Genomic DNA, 19,866 nt, shown 5'->3' on the forward strand with positions numbered 1-19,866 from the left:
CATAAATGTTATTAAATAATTCTACTTAGGATCTAAATAAAGACCACACATGCAATTCATTGATAAATCTTTTAAAATTCATGGATTTCTCCTTTATTTCATTTAAAAAATTCCCCATTTTGGTTTGCTTGTCCACTAAGAATTTCCCACCATATGTATTTTGCTGAGTGTATCCTTGAGGTGCTACTTAACATGTTCTTTTCTTCTCTGTATTTCTATAAATTGGTAATTGAATGCAAAAGCTTGATCAGGTTCAGGCTCAAATTTTTTTTTTTCCATTATAGACTACTGTATAAAGTATCTCCTATCAGGAGGCATATAATGGCTGGTTGTCTCTTTCTGTGATTTAGCAGCCATTGATGATGTGTGTTCTTTCTAAACATCAAATATTACCACAGGCTGCACTGTCCAGTGAGATAGCCACTAGCCACACGTGGCTATGGAACACTAAAAATGTGGCTAGTCTGAATTGCAATGTGCTATAAATGTAAAAACACACACTGGATTTCAATACTTGGTACAAAACAAAAGAATGTAAAATATCTAATTTGTTTATATTGATTACATGTTTTAAATGATGATTTTTTAGATACATAGGACTAAATAAAACAGTATTCAAATTAATTTCACCTATTTTACTTAAGTGTAAGAAACCTAAAAATCACATAACGGCTTGCATCATAATTCTTTTGGACAGTGTTGCTATAAGACATAAGGGAGATGTTAGGTCCCAGTCCCATTTTCCCTGCTTCTTATTCCTGCTCCCCAGAGCAACTATTAAGTCATTTCTCTGCTGTTGTGTTACTTCCACACTTCCAAGTAACAAGCTTATAATTATAGCATTTATTGAGCACTTATTATGTGACAAGTATATTCCAAGCTCTCTACATTATGAAGTCATTTAATTCTCAGAACAATCATTTCAGAGATGAGGAAACTCAGGAACAGAAGGTTAAGTAACTTACCCAGTCACAAGTAAGTGACAAGAGCTTGGATTAGAATCTTATTAAAACCTGGGCATCTGGGCTGCAGGTCCCAGGCTCTTAAACACTTTACTGTACTCTTCTTCTGCTTACCCTCCAGTTTCCTTTTTTTTGCTTTTGCTTTTTTTTTTTTTTTTTACTTGTAAATATTATCTCTTAAGTTCCTACTCTGGAAGATGAAGATTTTACTTTCTCACACACCTGCTCTCCACTTCCAGCTCCCACCCCTCCCCGCCCCCAAACTTGTTCTACCCTGGGACTTATACTCCCATCATCCTCCCAATTTAATTGCATAATTTTTGTTAAACTCATATTCAGTATATATTACATATACATAGATAATGTTGTGTTCTTTAGTATTTCCTTTCTTTTAGAATATTTTTTGTCTTTCTGGAAAAGCCTGGTGTGTTTCCCCAGACTCTATACCCTGGTGTATTTACCTGTTCCTGGTTGGGCCCAGTACTTCAATGGTGGTTCACTGTCTATAGCTTTTCTTCTCTGTGAGCTTGTGGCTCTTCAGATCCTCACTTCCTTAATATATATGCCCTAGTAATATTTGTTTATATAAATATATAAATAAAATTTGTTTAAAGGCATGAAAGAATTACAAAGACAGCGAGGATTTGAAGAGTCATGATCCTGGGAGAAGGAAAGCTGTAGAGGATGGACCAACATTGAAAAGTGTGTGTGTGTGTGTGTGTCTGTGTCTGTGTCTGTGTCTGTGTCTGTATTATGTGTATTTTCCAGCTTTTCTAGTTCTTGTAGGGAGTTTGCTAGAAACTAGACTGACATATCAGAAATAGAAGTTCAAGGTGATAATATCACATACCTACCACAGATTCTCCAATGGCTTAAGTCATTTAGGACAAAACCAAGTCCTTATAGTTTACTTGCCAGGCCTTACATGTTCTGAATGACTGTATAAATGAGAGTAAAAACAGATGGGTCTGAAGAGACATGGATGGAAGAAAGCACAAATTTGTTTTACCACTCACCAGTGCACTAGTGTACTAACAAGTGTAGGACTTAACATTCCAAAGAAATATACTTATGCTAGTGGGAGTCATTTGCATTTAAACTTTTTTTCTATTTTCATTATTTTTAATTGAGATGTAATTACAGATAATGTATAGTTTTAAAGTGTTCAATGAGTTTTGGTAAATGTATATACCTCAGTACCAACACCTCAATCAAGATATAGAGCACTTCCATCACCCTAGAAATTTTCCTCCTTGATTTTCCTGTTAATTTCCTTCCTTCAACAGAAGCAACCACTGTTCTGATTACTTTCCCCATAGATCATATTACTTTTTTAAACTGCAAATTATATCACTACCATGCTGGTCACAGTGCCATAAGTCTTTGGATATTGCTAATGTTGTATTTTCATTGTTCATATTTCACCTACTCTTCTGCACCCCAGATTCTTGGTGTTTTAAGGTTAAGTCTTAATTGACTGGTCTAGTTCATAGCCTCTTTGAAGAGTATAGGCACTATATTAACAGAAGTGGTCACACATTATGATTAGGTAGTACAAGTAACCAGGTCTTTTGGAATACTATTGAACTATACTAAACTATTTAAAAATTAATTTTTAGAATCCCAACCCTTATGTTTCCATGGCAAGTCACATACATTATAGCAAGCCTCATTAGCCTTTGGAAGTAGGCAGGGGGGAGTGGTATTCCCAATTTATAGGTGAGAAAAAGATTCAACAAATAATTGACTTACACAAAGTCCCCTTCCCATTAACCAGTGGTTCCAGGGCTACATTTTGATTCTTTTGCTTATTCCACTATCCTAGGCTGCCCGTACACAAGGAAAGGGCCTGCTTGTATGCCAAAATTCAATTTCCTTGTTTCTTCTCCGAAAATTCATAGGTTGCCCATTCCTTCCATCCTCCAGCATAGTGTTGAGCACTAAAAACATACATCAAATAATTAGTTCTCCTGCTTTACAGCACAAGGTTCATAGGAACTTTAGAGATAAGAAATTTAGAGATTTAGAGATGCAATGGCTTCTCACCATACTATTTAGACTTTGAGCCTATTTGAAAGATTGTAGGATGAAAAGTAGAGACTCAGTCTATAAGAGTCTATAGTCTATCCTGCCATTGCTAACATAGCAATTATAAGAAATTCTTCAGTAGGCCAATAAAAATATACTCATGAAATACTGCAATACGTACTCTTAAACCCATTTTTATCCTTCATCTACACACCTGTTAAAGCCCAGAGATATTGCTGTGTCCCTAGCTTTCTTGCTTCTCACTCCAGCTAAACAAGAAAACACTAGACTGTCAGATTTGGATGGCTTTACTTCATTGTACTTCTCTTTGAAGTCTTTTGGATTCATCTGTAGAGCTTCATCTACGTTATCCACTGAAAGAAAATGTTAAGAATTTCGATTAAATTTTAGATACAGTCAGTTACTGGATATATATTTCTAATGAATCAGTTAAGACACATGTCACTTACATGGTATATTGACAGACCCGGGGATTTTTCCATACTCAAGAATTTCCCATGGTTCTCTAACATCAATTAACATAATTTTTTTGGACTCCAAGAGGTTTTTAAGTTCCATATAAGTGACATCTTTACAAATAGCAGTACAAAAATTGTTGCAGCTTCCTTTTAGTGACTTCAAACCTGGAAAGAATAAAATAATTTAGGTACTTTCAAAATGACATCTCTATTAATAGCTGGAAAGAGTAGGTCAAAGGAATTTTCCCCATTGTTCCGGTCAGCTAACCATATTGATCTTTTGACTTTACTAAACTGTATAATCAATGTATATATTTTGCATACAGCCTGACTGAACAGTATAAGATGCAGCCCTATCCTCCTGCCCTGCATACTTATGGCTGGTCTTGGGCCACCTCCAATATTCTACTCTCTCCAAGCCCTTTAATTGGAGGGAGAGTTTATAAATACACATTCAACATTTGGTAACTGAATTTTGCAAATAGTTTGTAAATCTTACCCTAATCTAAGTTTTTCTTGTATAGTAGAGTCATATTAAACCGACGTATAACTTTCTCTAATTCAGCAAGGAGTGGGGTGGGGGGGAGGTGTGGAGAACAGGAAGAGTAATCAGTAAGACTGGATTTCCTGCCTTTCCACTTGGTAAGCAAAAGCCTGAAGCAAGCATGGTCCCTTTAAAAAAATATTTATTTATTTATTTGGCTGCACTGGGTCTTAGTTGTGGCAGGCGGGATCTTCATTGCCGCCTGCGGGATCTTCACTGCGGCATGCAGAATCTTTTTTTAGTTGTGGCACGTGGGATCTTCGTTACAGCATGCGGGATCTTTAGTTGCGGTATGTGGGATCTAGTTCCCTGACCAGGGATCAAACCCAGGCCCCCTGCGTTGGGAGCGCGGAGTCTTAGCCACTGGACCACCAGGGAAGTCCCAAGCATGGTCCCTTGATGAGTCTCAGTTCCCCCAAGCCTCTCACGGTATGAGTCTGTACTCCACACTAATTATTTAAAGCTATAGTGTGTGTGTGTTTTTGTACAACATGGCTTCCACTTGTAAATTAACCACTTCATCTGATGCTCAACCAAAGAAACAGTGGACTGCTCCTACAGTGAGAAAAACTGGCTGTTTGGGAAACACTGAGAGATGATGTGTGGTTCTCTTTTGGGGTTTTCAAGAGTAATACACGCTATACCTAATTTTCACTTTTTGAGCTTAAACTTTGAATAAACTCCAATTTTGCTGTTTCCACACTGGTAGATCCAACCTCACCTGGTTACTCCCTACAGCCTACATTACAGGATTCACAGTCCAAGCTTCTTAGTATGTTCTATAATGTCCTTCAACCCCCCCCCCTTACCAACATAACTTACCAAACCTCCTCCTCATTCCTTCTCTGCCCCAATTATCCTACCCTCCAGCAACATAAAAAGTATACATGTGCTCTAATCTCATTTTTATAGTGGAAAGAGCAGGAATTTTAGAGTCAGATAAACCTAGGTTCAAATCCTGGCTTGCCCACTTGGCTCTGTGACCCTGGGCAGATTACTTAAACTCTCTGGTACTTTGCTTCTTATTTGTAAAATCGAATAATATTATTTAACCTTTTAGAGTTGCTGTGGTTTAGGTTTAAATACTCTATACAGTGCACTGTATAGGTTTAAATACTCTATACAGTGCACAATAAATATCTATTTTCACATTTCCTTCGTGATTTATGGACATTGTTCCCTCTGAAGGGAATACCTTTCTCTCTCTAAGTCTAAGTCTCATACTCTAAGTCTCTTTTATGACCCTGTTAAATGTCACTTGTCACCTCCCCTTTGATACAACAATTCCACTTCTAGGTATCTATTTTTGTAAAATACTTGTACATATGCACAAAGAAGCATGTACAATGATAATTATTGAGAACTTTTTATAATAGCAAAAAACTTGGAAACCAAAATATCCATCAATAAGGGACTAGTTAAATAAACTGTGGTAATTCATAGTAGGGGATATATGCAGTGGTTAAAAGAGTTATATGTGCTGCCGTAGAAAGCTTCTGAATACCTAGGTGAGAAAAAAATTACAGAAAAGCAAGCACAGTGTAGATCACATTATATATAGGTATCTATAGTATATAGTGTATATATATATCTATGGTGTATAGTATATATACAGAGAGATAGATACTATAGATATCCATATATATACTAATCTATTATATATATTAACACACATAGTATTTTCATGTGTACATATATTTATGTATACTCATATCTGGGGAGAGTGCATAAAGGGGACTCATGCTGTGCTTTATTGTTTGTTTTAATATAATGAGAATATAATCATGTATTACAAGTAGAATTTTTTAAATGAAACAGGCACCTTTTCTCTAACACCTTCTCCAACTCAGTCCTTTCCATTGCAGTCTCATTCGACTGGGCTGTGTGTGGTGATGGTTTGTGTGTGTCTAACCCCAAAATGGTGACGTAAACTGTATCCCCAGCAGGACGTCTGGCAGATTAGGAGCTCAATAAATGATTGCTGATTAAAGGTAAAACCAAATAACAGAATTTGCAGGAATGACACCTCTTCAACTACAGAGGCTGTACCAAGAGTTAAAATGGAATAACTGGGGCGGGGCGGGGAGAAAGTGTTACGCTGGGGCCCCTGTATCTTTATCCACAAAGGTTGTTGCTAAAGGAGAGGCAGCACGTAAAGCAAAGAGAAGGGACTGGAGGCCTGCTCTGGGTTCTAGACCCACCTCCTCCACTGACCACCTTCGCTTCTCTGGCTTCTGTTTCGCCAGCTGTAAAATTAGGGGTGGTACTATTACAGCCCTAACGTGGCAACTGTAGGTTTCATAAGCCCATGAGTGCTGCCCTCTAGTGGGTCACAAGTATAACTCGCAAGACTGGGCTCCTCATTGCAACTCTCCCCGGCAGGAACTGGCCACTGAGCTCACTTCTCTGAGTCGCGAACTGACCTTCATTGCTCAGTCAAGCACCCATACATTTATAACTGCCTTCCCACGCGAGCTCCCTGGAGCAACGTTTGCCCCTCTCCCTCTCCGTGCGTACCCCGAGAGCAACCCCAGTAGCCCGGAATCTGAAGGAACAAGAACTGCAAGTGGGTGTTACATTCCCAGGTGCCAAGTGTACTGGGTCTGACTTTTTTTTTTTTTTTCTTTTTGCGGTACGCGGGCCTCTCACTGCTGTGGCCTCTCCCGCTGCGGAGCACAGGCTCCGGACGCGCAGGCTCAGCGGCCATGGCTCACGGGCCCAGCCGCTCCGCGGCATGTGGGATCTTCCCAGACCGGGGCACAAACCCGTGTCCCCTGAATCGGCAGGCGCACTCTCAACCACTGCGCCACCAGGGAAGCCCTGGGTCTGACTTTTAACTGGAAGCCTTTAAAAAAGAAGCGATCACCCTCACCAACGCCATCCCTTCTCAGGGGCCCGAGGTTAGGCGTTCTCCCTTTCCCCGGGAACCCCGAGCTCACCCCAGAGCGCAGTCTCTGCGGACCCGAGGATCGCCAGGCGCCCACTCAAGTGCAATAGTTGCAGCAGCCTCATCTCCGGATCGAGCCTCGGGGCTACTAACCACTTCCTCCTCCTGGTCCTCCTCCTCCTCCCCCCGCCGCCCGGCGAACCGCGCCGGGCTCTCGAGCGCCCTCCAGCCAGGCTCCGGCCGAACCGGGTAGTGCCACTAGGAGTAATCGCGGACGGAAACGTGCCCTGCTGTAAAACTGCCTGGTAAGAAATTAAGGGTTGGGTTTGCTTTTTTGTTTATGATTATTATTTTTTTAAGGAGAGACAAAGTTTAAAAGTGACAAGAGAATATAACAAAGATAGTATTTAAATATATAAAGTAAATAAATTTCTCCAATTTACTTCATAACAGGATTCTCATGCATTGAATTAAAGCAAAGCACATGTGCACTTTTCTAAGAATTGCTCTTCACTCCCATAGCTGGTTCAACTGATGTCAGTATTAATCTCATGCTGTCATCTTTTCCCCCCAACATGATGATATTTGACTATATTTGATGATAACTCAGAGTCAGGTCCAACTAATTTATAAAATGTGTTAGTTTCCAATTGCTACTATACCACAAACTTATTGACTTAAAACAACACAAATTTATTATGTACAGTTTTGAAGGTCAGAAGTCACTAGGCTAAAATTAAGGTGTCAGCAAGCCTGTGTTCCTTCTGAAGGCTGTAGGGGAGAATTTCTGTACTTAAACTTTTCCATCTAGGAGAGGCTGCCTGCATTCCTTGGCTATTGGTCCATTTCCCCATCTTCAAAGCCAACAGTTTGGCATCTTCAGATCTCTAATTCCGACCTCTGCTTGTGCTGTCACATCCTCTTCTCTTCCTCTCACCCTTCTGCCTCCCTCTCATAAGGACCTTTGTGATTACACTGGGACCACTGGGATAATCCTGATTTAATCATATGCACAAAATCCTTTTGCCATGTAAGGTAACATATTCATAGGTTCCAGGAATTAGAACACCTTGGTGTGTGGTTGTGGAGGGAGCATATTCAGCCTACAGCATATAAAGTTTCTTATTACCTTGTTTTTACTTTATTCTCAACTGGGTTCATTACCTTATTTTTAATTTATTCTCAATTTGGTTCCCAAGGATAATGAAAGCCATATTTAACTGCAAATGGATTCACAGTGAAATTTTTAAAAATTAGTTTCCAAATGGCATTATTAAAGTATGTGTTCAAGGAATAATTTCATTAAGCATGCACTTTTAAATTATTCAGCTTTCAATAATTTAATAAAAAAATGACTTCAGATTTCTATACCAATGAAAACATTTACAGTTATGTTTTCCAAGTCATTTGACGTTTAACCATAGTCTCTGTGTAATCTACTTTGTGGATTGACTTTGAACTAAGATGTCATTAAATATTGTAGATTCATGTACTCTCTGTGGCATCCACATCATAAACCACAGGTAGTATGGACACAGATATGGAAACAATGTACTTGGCCTCAATGAATCACATTTAATCTAATTTACACTTTTGCAAGAGCACATATTACTAAACAATTCTTTTCAAGTGTTCATGACTGATTATTTGAGAAATATTTTTCTGTAGGATTTCTTTTTCTGAAAAGATGAATGTGTCCTCCTATAACTAGCACAGTGCCAAACTTGGTTTATTAAAGAGGGCTTAGAGCAAAAAGATCTTGTCAAACAGGAGTACTGATCATTGCTCCTTGGACAAATGTCCAAGTTCTTCCTTCAGAGTAAGTGTGACCAAGGGAAGTAAGGCTTGAAGTGGAATGAAAGGCAGAGAAATAATGTAATGTTTTCTGGGAAAGGTCTACTAGTGATGAGTTGATATGAGTCATTAATTATCAAACAACTCATTTTATTTTTCACCACAATGCAAGTGAAAGACAATTGGAAAGGAGAGGATTTTTAAGAGACTTGGGATTTTTCCCATTTCTTTCTAAATCCACATCAAGCCTGCAGATTTTAGACAAATCAAATGAAGAATTAGGAAATGTATTGCCTTTCATGCAACGTTTTTTCCAAAAGTTTATCAAAACTTGAACATCTTTTTTTAAAAATTTATTTATTTAATTTATTTATTTTTGGCTATGTTGGGTCTTCGTTGCTGCGCGCGGGCTTTCTCTAGTTGTAGCGAGTGGGGGCTACTGTTCGTTGCGGTGCGTGGGCTTCTCATTGCGTTGGCTTCTCTTGTTGCGGAGCACGGGCTCTAGGCACGCGGGCTTAGTAGTTGTGGCTCGCGGGCTCTAGAGCGCAGGCTCAGTAGTTGTGGCGCACGGGCTTAGTTGCTCCGCGGCATGTGGGATCTTCCCGGACCAGGGCTCGAACCCGTGTTCCCTGCATTGGCAGGCGGATTCTTAACCACTGTGCAACCAGGGAAGCCCTTGAGCATCTGTTGACTCAGCATTTTCACCGCCAATAGTTTATCTACTGAAAATATCTGCACAAGTAGGCAAAGATAAATGTACATTAACAGGGGACTGATTGGGAAAAAATGATACATCCATTCACTGGAGTTCTAAGCAACAAGTAAAAAGAATGAGGCTGGTGTGGAGATATGTCCAAGATATACGATCAAGTGAAAAAAAATCAAGTTGTAGAATAGAAAATAGACCGTAATTTAACCTGACTGTGTTCTCTTGTAACAAATGGTAATCATATAAAAATGTAGTACAAAGGCATATTGTACGTGCAAAGACAATTCCTGAAACTATACACAAGAAACAGAAAATAGAGAAGAGGAAATGTTACCTCTGAGGAAAGCAAATGGGAATGAGGGAAGGAGGAAAAGGTGAGGAACTTTATGTGAAACTTTCATGTATTACTTTTATAATAAAGAATGTATCTTTTAAAATACACGATAAAACTTAATATATGTATAGCCTATAGCTTAGCAAAGTATTCCATACATTTTCAGACAGAACAATGACGGTAAAATTAAGATACTTAACATTATTTGAAATGTATACAGAGCTGACCTTAAGCACATTTATATTTCTATTTGATGTTTTGTCATAATGTCTTTGCAATAGCACTAAAAATATACTTACTAGGTACCATTTAAAAATAATTTCCTTCCTTTGAAGAATCTATCAAATAGGAATCCAAGGCTCTTTCCGTAAGGCCACACCTGTCCCCTGGCTGAAGAATTGTGAAAGATTACAAGAATCGTAGAGTTTATCTGTAACTAGTGTTGATGTCTGCAATATCATTCAAACAAAGTATTTTTCAACCAATTACTTTTACTAAACAGATGCAAAGTGCAAACCAGTTTAACGGGTAATCGAGCTTCGAAGAGGTCTAGGTATAGGTCAGGAAATTTTCTAATAAAGAAGTGAAGGAATTCCCTGGTGGTGCAGTGGTTAAGAATCCACCTGCCAATGCAGGGGACACAGGCTCAAGCCCTGGTCCGGGAAGATCCCACATGACGGGGAACAACTAAGCCCGTGTGCCACAACTACTGAGCCTGTGCTCTAGAGCCCGAGCTCCGCAACAAGAGAAGCCACCGCAATGAGAAGCCCGTGCACCACAAGGAAGAGTAGTCCCCACTCGCCACAACTAGAGAAAGCCGGAGCGCAGCAATGAAGACCCAATGCAGCCAAAAATAAATAAATAAAAATAAATTTTAAAAAAATTTTAAAAAAGTGAGAACGACAGGTAAGACAACAATAATGAGAAAAAACAAGAAAATATATGATGTCTGATGTGATTTTATTGCACAGAAGAATGTGACGGCGAGAAGTCGGAGGCTGTCCGGGCACGCTGTCCAGCAACAAGTGGGACTTAATCCTGACTCCAAGAACACCTCAGCTGCGCGAACTCCAGGCCACTATCAGGATCCAATTAACAGTCCACTTAACATTTTTCTAAGATTAGCCGGGGCCTACCTAGACCTGCAAACTTACAGGACGCAGGCGCGACGCGAGTCGGCCCCTCCCCGTCCACGCCCAACTCCGGGTGCGCGGCCACGCGAGGGGCGGCCCCAACCGCCCACCCACTGAACGTGGGGGCGGGCACACGAGGCCCCGCCCCTGCCAGCGGGAGGGGCGGACGCGCAGGCGCAGTCTCTTCCGATTGTAGAGGCGGCCGCCGGGCCTGGCAGGGTGAGTTGGGGCTCGGTGCTGGGGTCGCCGCAGTTTCTCCGTCTTCGTTTCCACAACCCCGGGCCCTTGTGGCTTGACTGGCCTGGGAAAGAACGCCCCCCGCCCCTCCCACGCTCCCTCGCCTTCCCGATCCTTGGGGGCTCCAGGCGATCACCGAGGGCCGCGTGAGCGTGGCCGGGCTGGCCGGGTGTCCGGGCTGCGGCGGGAGGAGCCGGCGAGGTGGGGCGGGAGAGGAGCCGCCTCACCTTGACCAGGGTCGCGACGACCCAGCACCCTTCTGGCCTCCTTTCCGCGCTCATCCTCACGGCGCATTTTCTCTTCAGAAACTTGGGATGTTTTTGTTAGAGACCAGAGGACGAGTCTTACCGCGGGTGTCTGGCAGCATCGTGTAGTATTAGGAACCCTGGAGATGGACTGCCTGGGTCCAAATCTCCATCCACAGCTTACTGGCTCCTGGCTTCTGCAAGTCACCTAACTACTGTGTGTCTCAGTTTCAAGTATAAAATGGGAGAAATAATAGTAACCTATCTCATAAGGTGGTTGGTGGTTGGGAGGATGAAGTGGGTTAGTATCTCTTCAGTGCTGAGAACCGAGTGCGATGCACAAAAAAGTATGTAAGTGCTGGTCATGTTTCTGAGCTTCTAAAAAGAGAGTTTTGTCTCTTTCTTCCCTCCCCCGGCATCCACGCCGAAAATAATCGCCCAAGAGTAGGGAAAAAAAGATTTTTTTCTTTTTTGAGAATATGGGCTTTTGTGTGCACGGCCTTTTAAAAAAATTAAACATTTGTAAACAGTTGCACATCCTACATTAAAGAAAAGACAGGTGTAGGTAAACGCGGAAGTTGAAAACGAAAGTTTTGTTTGGGAAACCACGTGAGAAAAATGGCCAGAATTTATTTGTGCTGAAAACACTTAACATAGCGTGCCTGAGACTGCTGTCCTTAGAAAGGTTAGCGCTTGCTTGGCATCTGGGAACAACATGTTTTATGTTGTAGGGTACGGTTTATGCAGAAGTTTCTAGCCCCCTAAAAATCTGCACCAGTGAGTCTGTAATGGGCTTCCCTGAGAAGAAACGTTTCATAGACATTACTGGATTTTACTTATTGGGGGAAGAGTGTGGTGACCCCTCTTGGGAGGGAGAGAACGATAAGGAAGCCTGCACTTGGATTCCTCTAGACTTCACCTGTGTCTTTTTCATTATGATCAAGCTGTACGTCCATACTACATTGCTGTAATAAGTGTTAGCCATGAATACAACTATATGCTGGGTTTTGTGAGTCCTTATAGTAAATCTCCAAATGAGAGGGTGGTCTCGGAACTCCCCAAACACAATATTGATGATAGACAGTATTTGAAGCTCCAATAATCGGACTTTAATTTTGTCTCTTTTTGCCTGAATGGGGAATTGAAGAAGAAAGCTATACAGATAAGTGACTGCTAAATAGTGGGTTACCATCCAAAATGGCTCTGTATGTTTAGACATGTACATGTGTCAGAAAATCACTGGAAATTGACTCTACATTGCCAAGTTAAGTATGACTCAGTGTTTTTGAAAAAAGGCATAGGTGTTTTATAGATTCTAGGTCAGCTACCTTGTTCTTTTGGTTATTCTGCCAGTATTAGCTATGTGTTAATGCTCATCTTTATCAAGAGTTTACCTGTGCAGGGGGTGTAAAAATATGACCAATTTCTCATGGGCCATTTTTCTTGGATTTTCTTAGTTACGCCTATCTCTTTCCAAGACATCAAGTTAAAAGAGTTGGAGGTAAGTTTGTAAATTGGGGGGTAGAAAGATCCGATTTGCTATTTGATTACATCTCTTTTCTCTCAATCAAGTAGAAGACCAGATGATAATTTGGAGGAGTAGGGAGAGGAGGAGTTGGAGGTTTGGGAGAGTGAAAAAGATTTCAGAAGGCTGTGTGAGGAGTATGTAAGTGAGTTGGCCAGAAGGTGTAGTAGATAATGGGGTGTCTTGATCCGTTTGTGGTCATGATTATGAATTTAGTGGACCCAATCTCCTTTCTTACAAGACTTTCTCCAGCCTGATTGGATGCATTCATGGAGAAGGTGGTTAATTGGATTTGTCTAGGATTGGGGTTCCGTTAGAGGGGTGGTGTGGTAAGTCATTAAGGCTGTGCACACATATTCTGTTCTTTCTGGGTACATGTTAAGGTTGTACTCTTTGTACACTACCCCCCGTGCCCCTCCCCCTTTTGTCTGTTTGAAGCTAAGTGTGGCCATATGACTTGCTTTGGCCAGTAAAATACACTTGCAAGTGAAACTTTAAGAACCAGCACTCGATTTGCCACTTCCCTTTCTCCCTTCCCTGCTACAGTGATCATGGAAGCACTTGTTGAGATGCAGCCTCTTGTCAGCCTGGGCACTAAAGGAGTATTGGAGTGGCTGATGGAAGCAAGCCGGCAAAACTTGAAGTTGTGATCAGAGAACAGAATACTTGAATTAGTGATTTTGCAAGGTGGAACTGTAGGGATAAGTGGATGTGGCAGTCTGGAGGGTGAAGGCAGTCAGAAATGAAGTGGTCAAGGAACTTGGAGACCTTCTGCATCTCTGTAACCCCTAAGGCCTTAATTTATTGCAGCCTTGTTCAATAGTGATGATCCTTGGACTTAAGGAAATGGCTCTTAAAATGGTAAACTCAAAAGCTTCCTTATGTGGAACATAGTATGACTAAATCAGGATTCAGAATTTGTTATTGAATTGAAAGATTCTTCCACCTTGATCAATGAAAGCAAATAAACAACCACAAAAATTACAGTATAGCTTAGCCATGGAGTAGCATGGTATTAGGTAGGATTTAGGATATAGTGGTTTAAAAAAATGCATTAACTTGTATCTAAAATCTTTAGAATTAACTTTGAGTTTTTAAGAAATAGAAGGGATTTCTTAAAAATATATTTAGAGGAGCTTCCCTGGTGTCACGTGGTTAAGAATCCGCCTGCCAATGCAGGGGACACGGGTTTGAGCCCTGATCCGGGAAGATCCCACATGCCGCGGAGCACGGAGCAACTAAGCCCATGCGCCACAACTACTGAACCTGCACTCTAGAGCCAGTGTGCCACAAATACTGAGTCCGTGTGCCACAACTACTGAAGCCCATATGCTTAGAGCCCGTGCTCCACAAGAGAAGCCACCACACTGCTTCCCCACACTGCAGTGAGAAACCCGCACACTGCAACAAAGAGTAGCCCCCACTCACCACAACTAGAGAAAGCCTGCGCGCAGCAACAAAGACCCATCGCAGCCAAAAAAAAAGTTTTCCTTGTGATAAACCGTAATGGAAAAGAATATATATATATATATACACACACACACATATATATATATATATGTCTCTGAGTCACTTTGCTATCCACATTTTAACAAGATCTCCAGTTTGACTCACGTACTGGCCTGATCTCTTTAAAAAAGCCAGTGTCTTAGGAAAGTAAGACAGTATTAGTTCTCCATTTCTTATGGGAAGAACAGTTGTAGATTAAAAGATACTAACTGACATAACCAGTACAAAGTGCAAACCTTGATTAAATCCTTATTCAAAAAACCAGTACAGATGATACTTTGGGTCAGCTGAAGAAATTAGAATATGATAGGATATGAGATGATATTAAGGAATTACTGTTAATTTTCTTAGAAGTGATAATGATAGGACGGTATAGGAGAATCTCCTTAAGGCAGTGGTCCCCAGCCTTTTTGGCAGCAGGGACCGGTTTCGTGGAAGACAGTTTTTCTATGGTAAGAGGGGGATGGTTTAGGCGGTAATGCGAGCGAAGGGGAGCAGCAGATGAAGCTCCGTTCGTTCGCCCACCACTCACCTCCTGCTCTGTGGCCCGATTCCTAAAGGTCGTGGACAGTTAGCAGCCCAGGGGGTGGGGACCCCTGCCTTAAGGGATGTGTGCTCTCTGCAACTTACTTTTAAATAGTTCAGCAAAAACAAACAAACATACATACATGTATAGATATGTCTATATACACATTGATATTTAGATAAAACCAATAGGGCAAGATATTTGAGATGTGGAATCTAGATAGTATATGGGTGTTCATTATCGTGTTCTTGTAACTTTCTTGGAAGTCTAAAATTTTTCATAATAAAAAAGTGGGGGAAAAACTCACAAAAAATGCAGGAGCTGGGCTTCCCTGGTGGCGCAGTGGTTGAGAGTACGCCTGACGATGCAGGGGACACGGGTTCGTGCCCCAGTCCGGGAGGATCCCACATGCCGCGGAGCGGCTGGGCGCGTGAGCCATGGCCGCTGAGCCTGCGCGTCCGGAGCCTGTGCTCTGCGGCGGAATAGGCCACAGCAGTGAGAGGCCCGCGTACCGCAAAAAAAAAAAAAAAAAAGCAAGAGCTTAAAAAGGTAGAAATGTATTTCTCTTTAAGTAGTCCAGTGCTGGGCCGCCCAGTGCAGGGCCGCTCAGTGCAGGAAGGGCGGCCCTGCTATGCTTGGCACTAGGCCTCCACCCCTGGCCCGTTACGGCTCTTGCAGCTCTGCCTGTCTTCTACCTGGTGAAACGAGAGAAAGGGCAAGGGAGGCACAGGAACCAGAAGCAGCGTACACTTCAGGTTTTTTTAATTCACCTGGACATCATACATGTAGGGAACCGTTGGTAAAAGTCAAATGTAGTTTGACTTTTTGTATAAAAAAAGTTTATTGGTTTAATAAAGATTTCTTTGGTTTCAGCTGGTGCTCCCTTCTTCCTCCTCTGTTAATTTACTCGGCCCGTTAAACTTGAAGTCATTTCCATTTTAATATGCGTTAAGTAAAATACATAGTTTTAATTTTGAGGATTAATGTGTATTTTTACCCCCAACCTTTTCAGTAAGTAACAGATGCGGGTGAAAGAGCCATCCAAAGCTTTACCTGAGAAAGCCAAAAGAAGTAGAAGGCCTACCATAGCTCATGATGAAGACTCTTCAGATGACATTGCTGGTAAATTATGATGTCTGGCATCCTGAATAGTGTTGCAGAAGAGAAATAATAATATATGTTTTAATGACTGTTTTCTGCATGAACTTTAAAATCAGCTTGTCTAGATCCTGTGGGCATTTTTATTGAGATTTTGTTTATTTTATATTTGACTTAGAACTGGCATCTTGTTGTTGTTTGTTTCTCCTGGCTGTGAAAACCAAGCCCTCAAGCCAGTGAGGTTGGCAGATGACCCTGGGGAGCTGCTAGCTTCCTGGCTTGCTTTTCTTTTTAGCCTCACGTCTTGGGTTTTAGCTTCTGAGGATTTTCCTTACTGACTTACCAGTTCAGTTCTCCATTTAAAAAGAGGTTTTTAATATATTATTTCCATTTTTAAGTGTTTTTAACTTGGATAATGTTTCAGGATAGATTGCTGTATTGAAGGAAGTCTGAATTATGTCTTTAAATATTTGTTCTATTCTGTTAATAAGGTTTCTTCAGGGATTCTTATTATTCTTATGTTAACTCTCTTTTGCCTATCTTCCATAGGTATCATTTTTTCTCAAATCCTCTAAAACTCCTATTCCCTTTCCCTTTGCGTGCTGTTTTCATTTTTATATTTTACTGTGTGTTCAGCAGTGTTGCTTTCACCTTACACTCTTTTTAATTTTGCATTCGTTTTTGTGGTGTTATTTATTTATTTTTTGATCCTAAACCCTGCTAGTCACTTCCTGTTGCTCTGCCACCTGAGCCTAAAGTGTTTGCTTCTTTTTTGTGGTTTTATTGCGTGGCAGCGATTGCTCTGCCATTTTTCCTTTTCCTTCCTTCCTTTTTCTTATATTATCTTAGCAAAGAATTTGTGGCTTTGATTTTCTTTGACGTAGGGTTGCTTTTCTTGGGCTAGTTCGTTTTAGAATATTTGTGTAAGAAGGAGGGCCAGAGCACTGTTGAGACCTAACTGTTGAATTTGAGCTCATATAGGCTTTACTTCTTTCCAGCCACCAGGATTATGCAGCCCTGGGTTTTTTTTCAGAATCCAAATTATCTCTTCTTTCCAACTGCCATAGAGATAAGGCTGTCCCCTGCAATTATGGCTTGCTTTTTTCTTTTCACTTAGTGAATGAGAAATCCCCTTCTTTCGATTCTTCTCAAAACAAAATTGGATATAGGGGTGCTCCTGCCGCTGTTGTTGCAGCACAGAGATTTAGGTTTTGTTCTGTGTCTGCAAAGCATGCCTTGTTCTCTGTGAAATCTACTGCTGCAGTGTTCTCTCTGCTTCCTTCTGTGCGCACCCCTGTTTGATCTCTGCTGCTTTGAGGTGGGAGGCTTTCCACTTAATTTGTGACTTGGGGCTTCAGCTGTCTCCTGGTTTCTCTGAAAATGAACTCTGTATTTTTGTTTTCTGTTCTTTTTCCCCTTGGGTAATTTTGGGGAGGAGAAAGGGGAAGTGTTAATTTTATGCCACCATTTGCAAACTGGAAGACTCCTTGTAAAATTTTTATTAATATTTAAAGTAAAAAATATAGAGATTTTGATTATTGTTTTTGATTTGTTAATGTGAAACAACTCTAGACTTTAATACATTTTTATATTTTTATATAGGAATCTCTAGAGGACCTATTTGCCAAATGAAATTTAGACAATTGTATGATTAAATGAATTGCAGAAAACTGAGGAAATTTACTTATTAACGTAGAGGATATTTTTCACATTTTCCCCCCACAAAAGATAGTGAATACTGTTTAAACACTGGTTAGCTTTTGTAGGAAAACCTCAGACTTTTGAATTTACTTATAAAAAGTATATATGGTTGAGATATTTAAAAGCTAATAGATTTAATTTAGGGGTCTAGAAGCTTTTTTATCTTGAATTCACTTATCTCTGAATTTATTAAGTTTCAGTTTCATAAGTCTAAATTGTAGAATCAGAGAATGGTTAAGTTTTACTCTGGCCAGATCCCACGCCAGAGATGATATAGAAGGTGTGTGGAATGATTTTTCCCTTAGAATTTTAAAATATAAAAACTCAAAGCAATGACATTTGGTAAACCATTTCTAGGTCCTGTACTTGTGTGGTCAGTTTTGTCGGTCTTGCCCTGAGCAGCCCTTTTTTTAATGGCATGCATCCTTGCTTTTCAAACATAGGACTTCAGAATTACTCCTTTTATGTCTATTCTTATAACTTACTCTTGGTGTAAAATTAGAAGTTTTAATCTTTTATCAGATTTACATATTATTTTTGTTGAAACTATTTATTATAAGTAATTTGTCAGGAATCACATTCTTTATCTTCAGAATGAAGTGGAACTAATGCCTAGTCCCTAGTTAACCAGTAAGTGAAAAGGAATGCTTTGCATTCAGAAAGGGAAGTGGAGAAAGTTGAAATGTACATACTCCTTTTGTTTCCCTCTTCAAGGTATTCAGCCTCTGCTTTTGTTGTTTGGTTTTGGCAGATAGCTGTAGATTTGGTGTTTGGGATATTTGAGGGTTAGAAATTGAAGTGTTCAGGTATTTGGGAGGAATGGAAGTGTTATTGAACCCTTGAGAGAAGAATATGGTTATTTGATAAATTAAAAACATATTTGCTCATTTGGGCCATTTGTCTCCACACAGTGCACACAGTAAGAATCTGTTATAAAGGATAATGAAGGACCATGCAAAATCATTTGTTATTTGGAAATAGTCATTAAGGAGAATTCTGAGAATTCTTGTTCCTGCAAATTATGCCTTTGTTTGTTCTTCTCTTTTCTTTCTCACAACAATGGTGAAAATAGTATCATAGCAGAGCTAGCCCATGAGAAGATTTTACTTGTGTATCTTAGTGAAAGAAAATACACTCAAAATGCTTGATACATAGTAGCTGCTCAATAAATAATCTTATTTATTAAACTTTTAATTTTTGAATTAATCTTAGATTTACAGGAAGGTACAACATGTATACAAGGAGGTCCCATTCAACCTTCATCCAGTCTCTCCTGATGTAACATCTTGTATTTCTGTAGCACAGTATCAAAACCAGGAAACTGACATCGGTACAATCCTTAGAGCTTATTCAGGTTTCACCAGATATACATGCACTTGTGTGTGTGTGTGTGTGTGTGTGTGTGTGTGTATGTATGCAGTTTAATTACATATGTAGCTTTCTATAACCACCAGTCAAGATACTTGATTACAGTATCACCACCTTGAGTGCTAGTTATTCATAGCCCCACCACTGCTCCCCATCTAAAGCCCCTGGCAACTGCTAATCTGTTCTCCAACTCTATAATTTTGTTATTTCACAAATGTTTTGTAAATGGAATCATGCAGTATGTATCCTTTTGAGTTATTTTGTTTTTTGAATCTCTGAGCTTTTTAGTTATAGCATTTTAATATTGTTGACTTTTGCTTGCTAATGGTATCACTTTGGTTTAGCAAAGAAATGTTCAAATTTTTGTCTTATTCAGTAGGTTTCACTTGCCAACATGTGAGTCATGCTATCAGTGTGAATCATGTGAAAAAAGCAATAGTTGAGAATCTGTGGTCAGTTTGCTTGGAATGTTTAAAAGAAAGAAAATTCTATGATGGACAGCCAGTACTTCCTTCTGATATTTGGTTGTGCCTCAAGTGTGGTTTTCAGGTGAGAAAAGTCTCTTTTATGTGAGAGTTTGTCTCAAATATTTTCCTTAAATCTTACTGTGAACTCTGACTGTTGGTCATGCTTAGAACTTAAGATTAATTTATTCTGTGTTTAGATGTAACTCTCCAAGGCCGAGCTTAGAAATGTTTAAGGTAAAGTAAAATGTGTGTATGTTCAGAAATTAATCATGTGTGGTTTATAAATACTTTGAAAGGGAATCCAGCCCACTTGCAGTAGT

General features: G+C 40.2%; 2 protein-coding genes across 9 annotated transcripts in view; one reads left to right on the plus strand and one right to left on the minus strand.

Moving 5' to 3' along the window:
* Positions 1-55: 55 nt before the first annotated feature.
* Positions 56-7,102, minus strand: LOC132437038 (thiosulfate sulfurtransferase/rhodanese-like domain-containing protein 3). The gene is made up of 4 exons (XM_060030195.1): positions 6,953-7,102; positions 3,461-3,634; positions 3,205-3,364; positions 56-2,902 (listed from the first exon to the last, which is right to left on the minus strand). The coding sequence occupies exons 1-4, from the start codon at positions 7,023-7,025 to the stop codon at positions 2,830-2,832; spliced, it is 480 nt and encodes a 159-aa protein (XP_059886178.1). The 5' UTR covers positions 7,026-7,102; the 3' UTR covers positions 56-2,829.
* A 3,971-nt stretch (positions 7,103-11,073) lies between these two features.
* Positions 11,074-19,866, plus strand: part of USP45 (ubiquitin specific peptidase 45) — a 65,015-nt gene continuing 56,222 nt past the window's right edge. For 3 of the 8 annotated variants that reach the window (XM_060030183.1, XM_069541360.1, XM_060030191.2), the window contains exons 1-4: positions 11,074-11,089; positions 12,810-12,853; positions 15,925-16,034; positions 19,456-19,628. In XM_060030183.1, the coding sequence (XP_059886166.1) occupies positions 15,935-16,034; positions 19,456-19,628 (273 nt within the window). In that variant the 5' untranslated portion in view covers positions 11,074-11,089; positions 12,810-12,853; positions 15,925-15,934. Of the gene's footprint in view, positions 11,090-12,575; positions 12,854-15,924; positions 16,035-19,455; positions 19,629-19,659; positions 19,781-19,866 lie in introns of those variants that run through there. The other 5 variants (XM_069541359.1, XM_060030186.1, XM_060030184.1 and 2 more) reach the window with 5 other exon arrangements.

This window comes from Delphinus delphis, chromosome 14, assembly GCF_949987515.2.
Source record: "Delphinus delphis chromosome 14, mDelDel1.2, whole genome shotgun sequence".
Lineage (NCBI taxonomy): Eukaryota > Metazoa > Chordata > Mammalia > Artiodactyla > Delphinidae > Delphinus > Delphinus delphis.

Excerpts from the sequence above, each read along its gene's own strand:
- LOC132437038 (XM_060030195.1), bottom strand. The coding sequence starts at position 7,025 with ATGAGGCTGCTGCAACTATTGCACTTGAGTGGGCGCCTGGCGATCCTC. Across the intron at positions 3,635-6,952 it reads CGCAGAGACTGCGCTCTGGG|GTTTGAAGTCACTAAAAGGA; the intron begins GTGAGCTCGGGG and ends TATTCTTTCCAG. Across the intron at positions 3,365-3,460 it reads CGGGTCTGTCAATATACCAT|TGGATAACGTAGATGAAGCT; the intron begins GTAAGTGACATG and ends ATTTTCTTTCAG.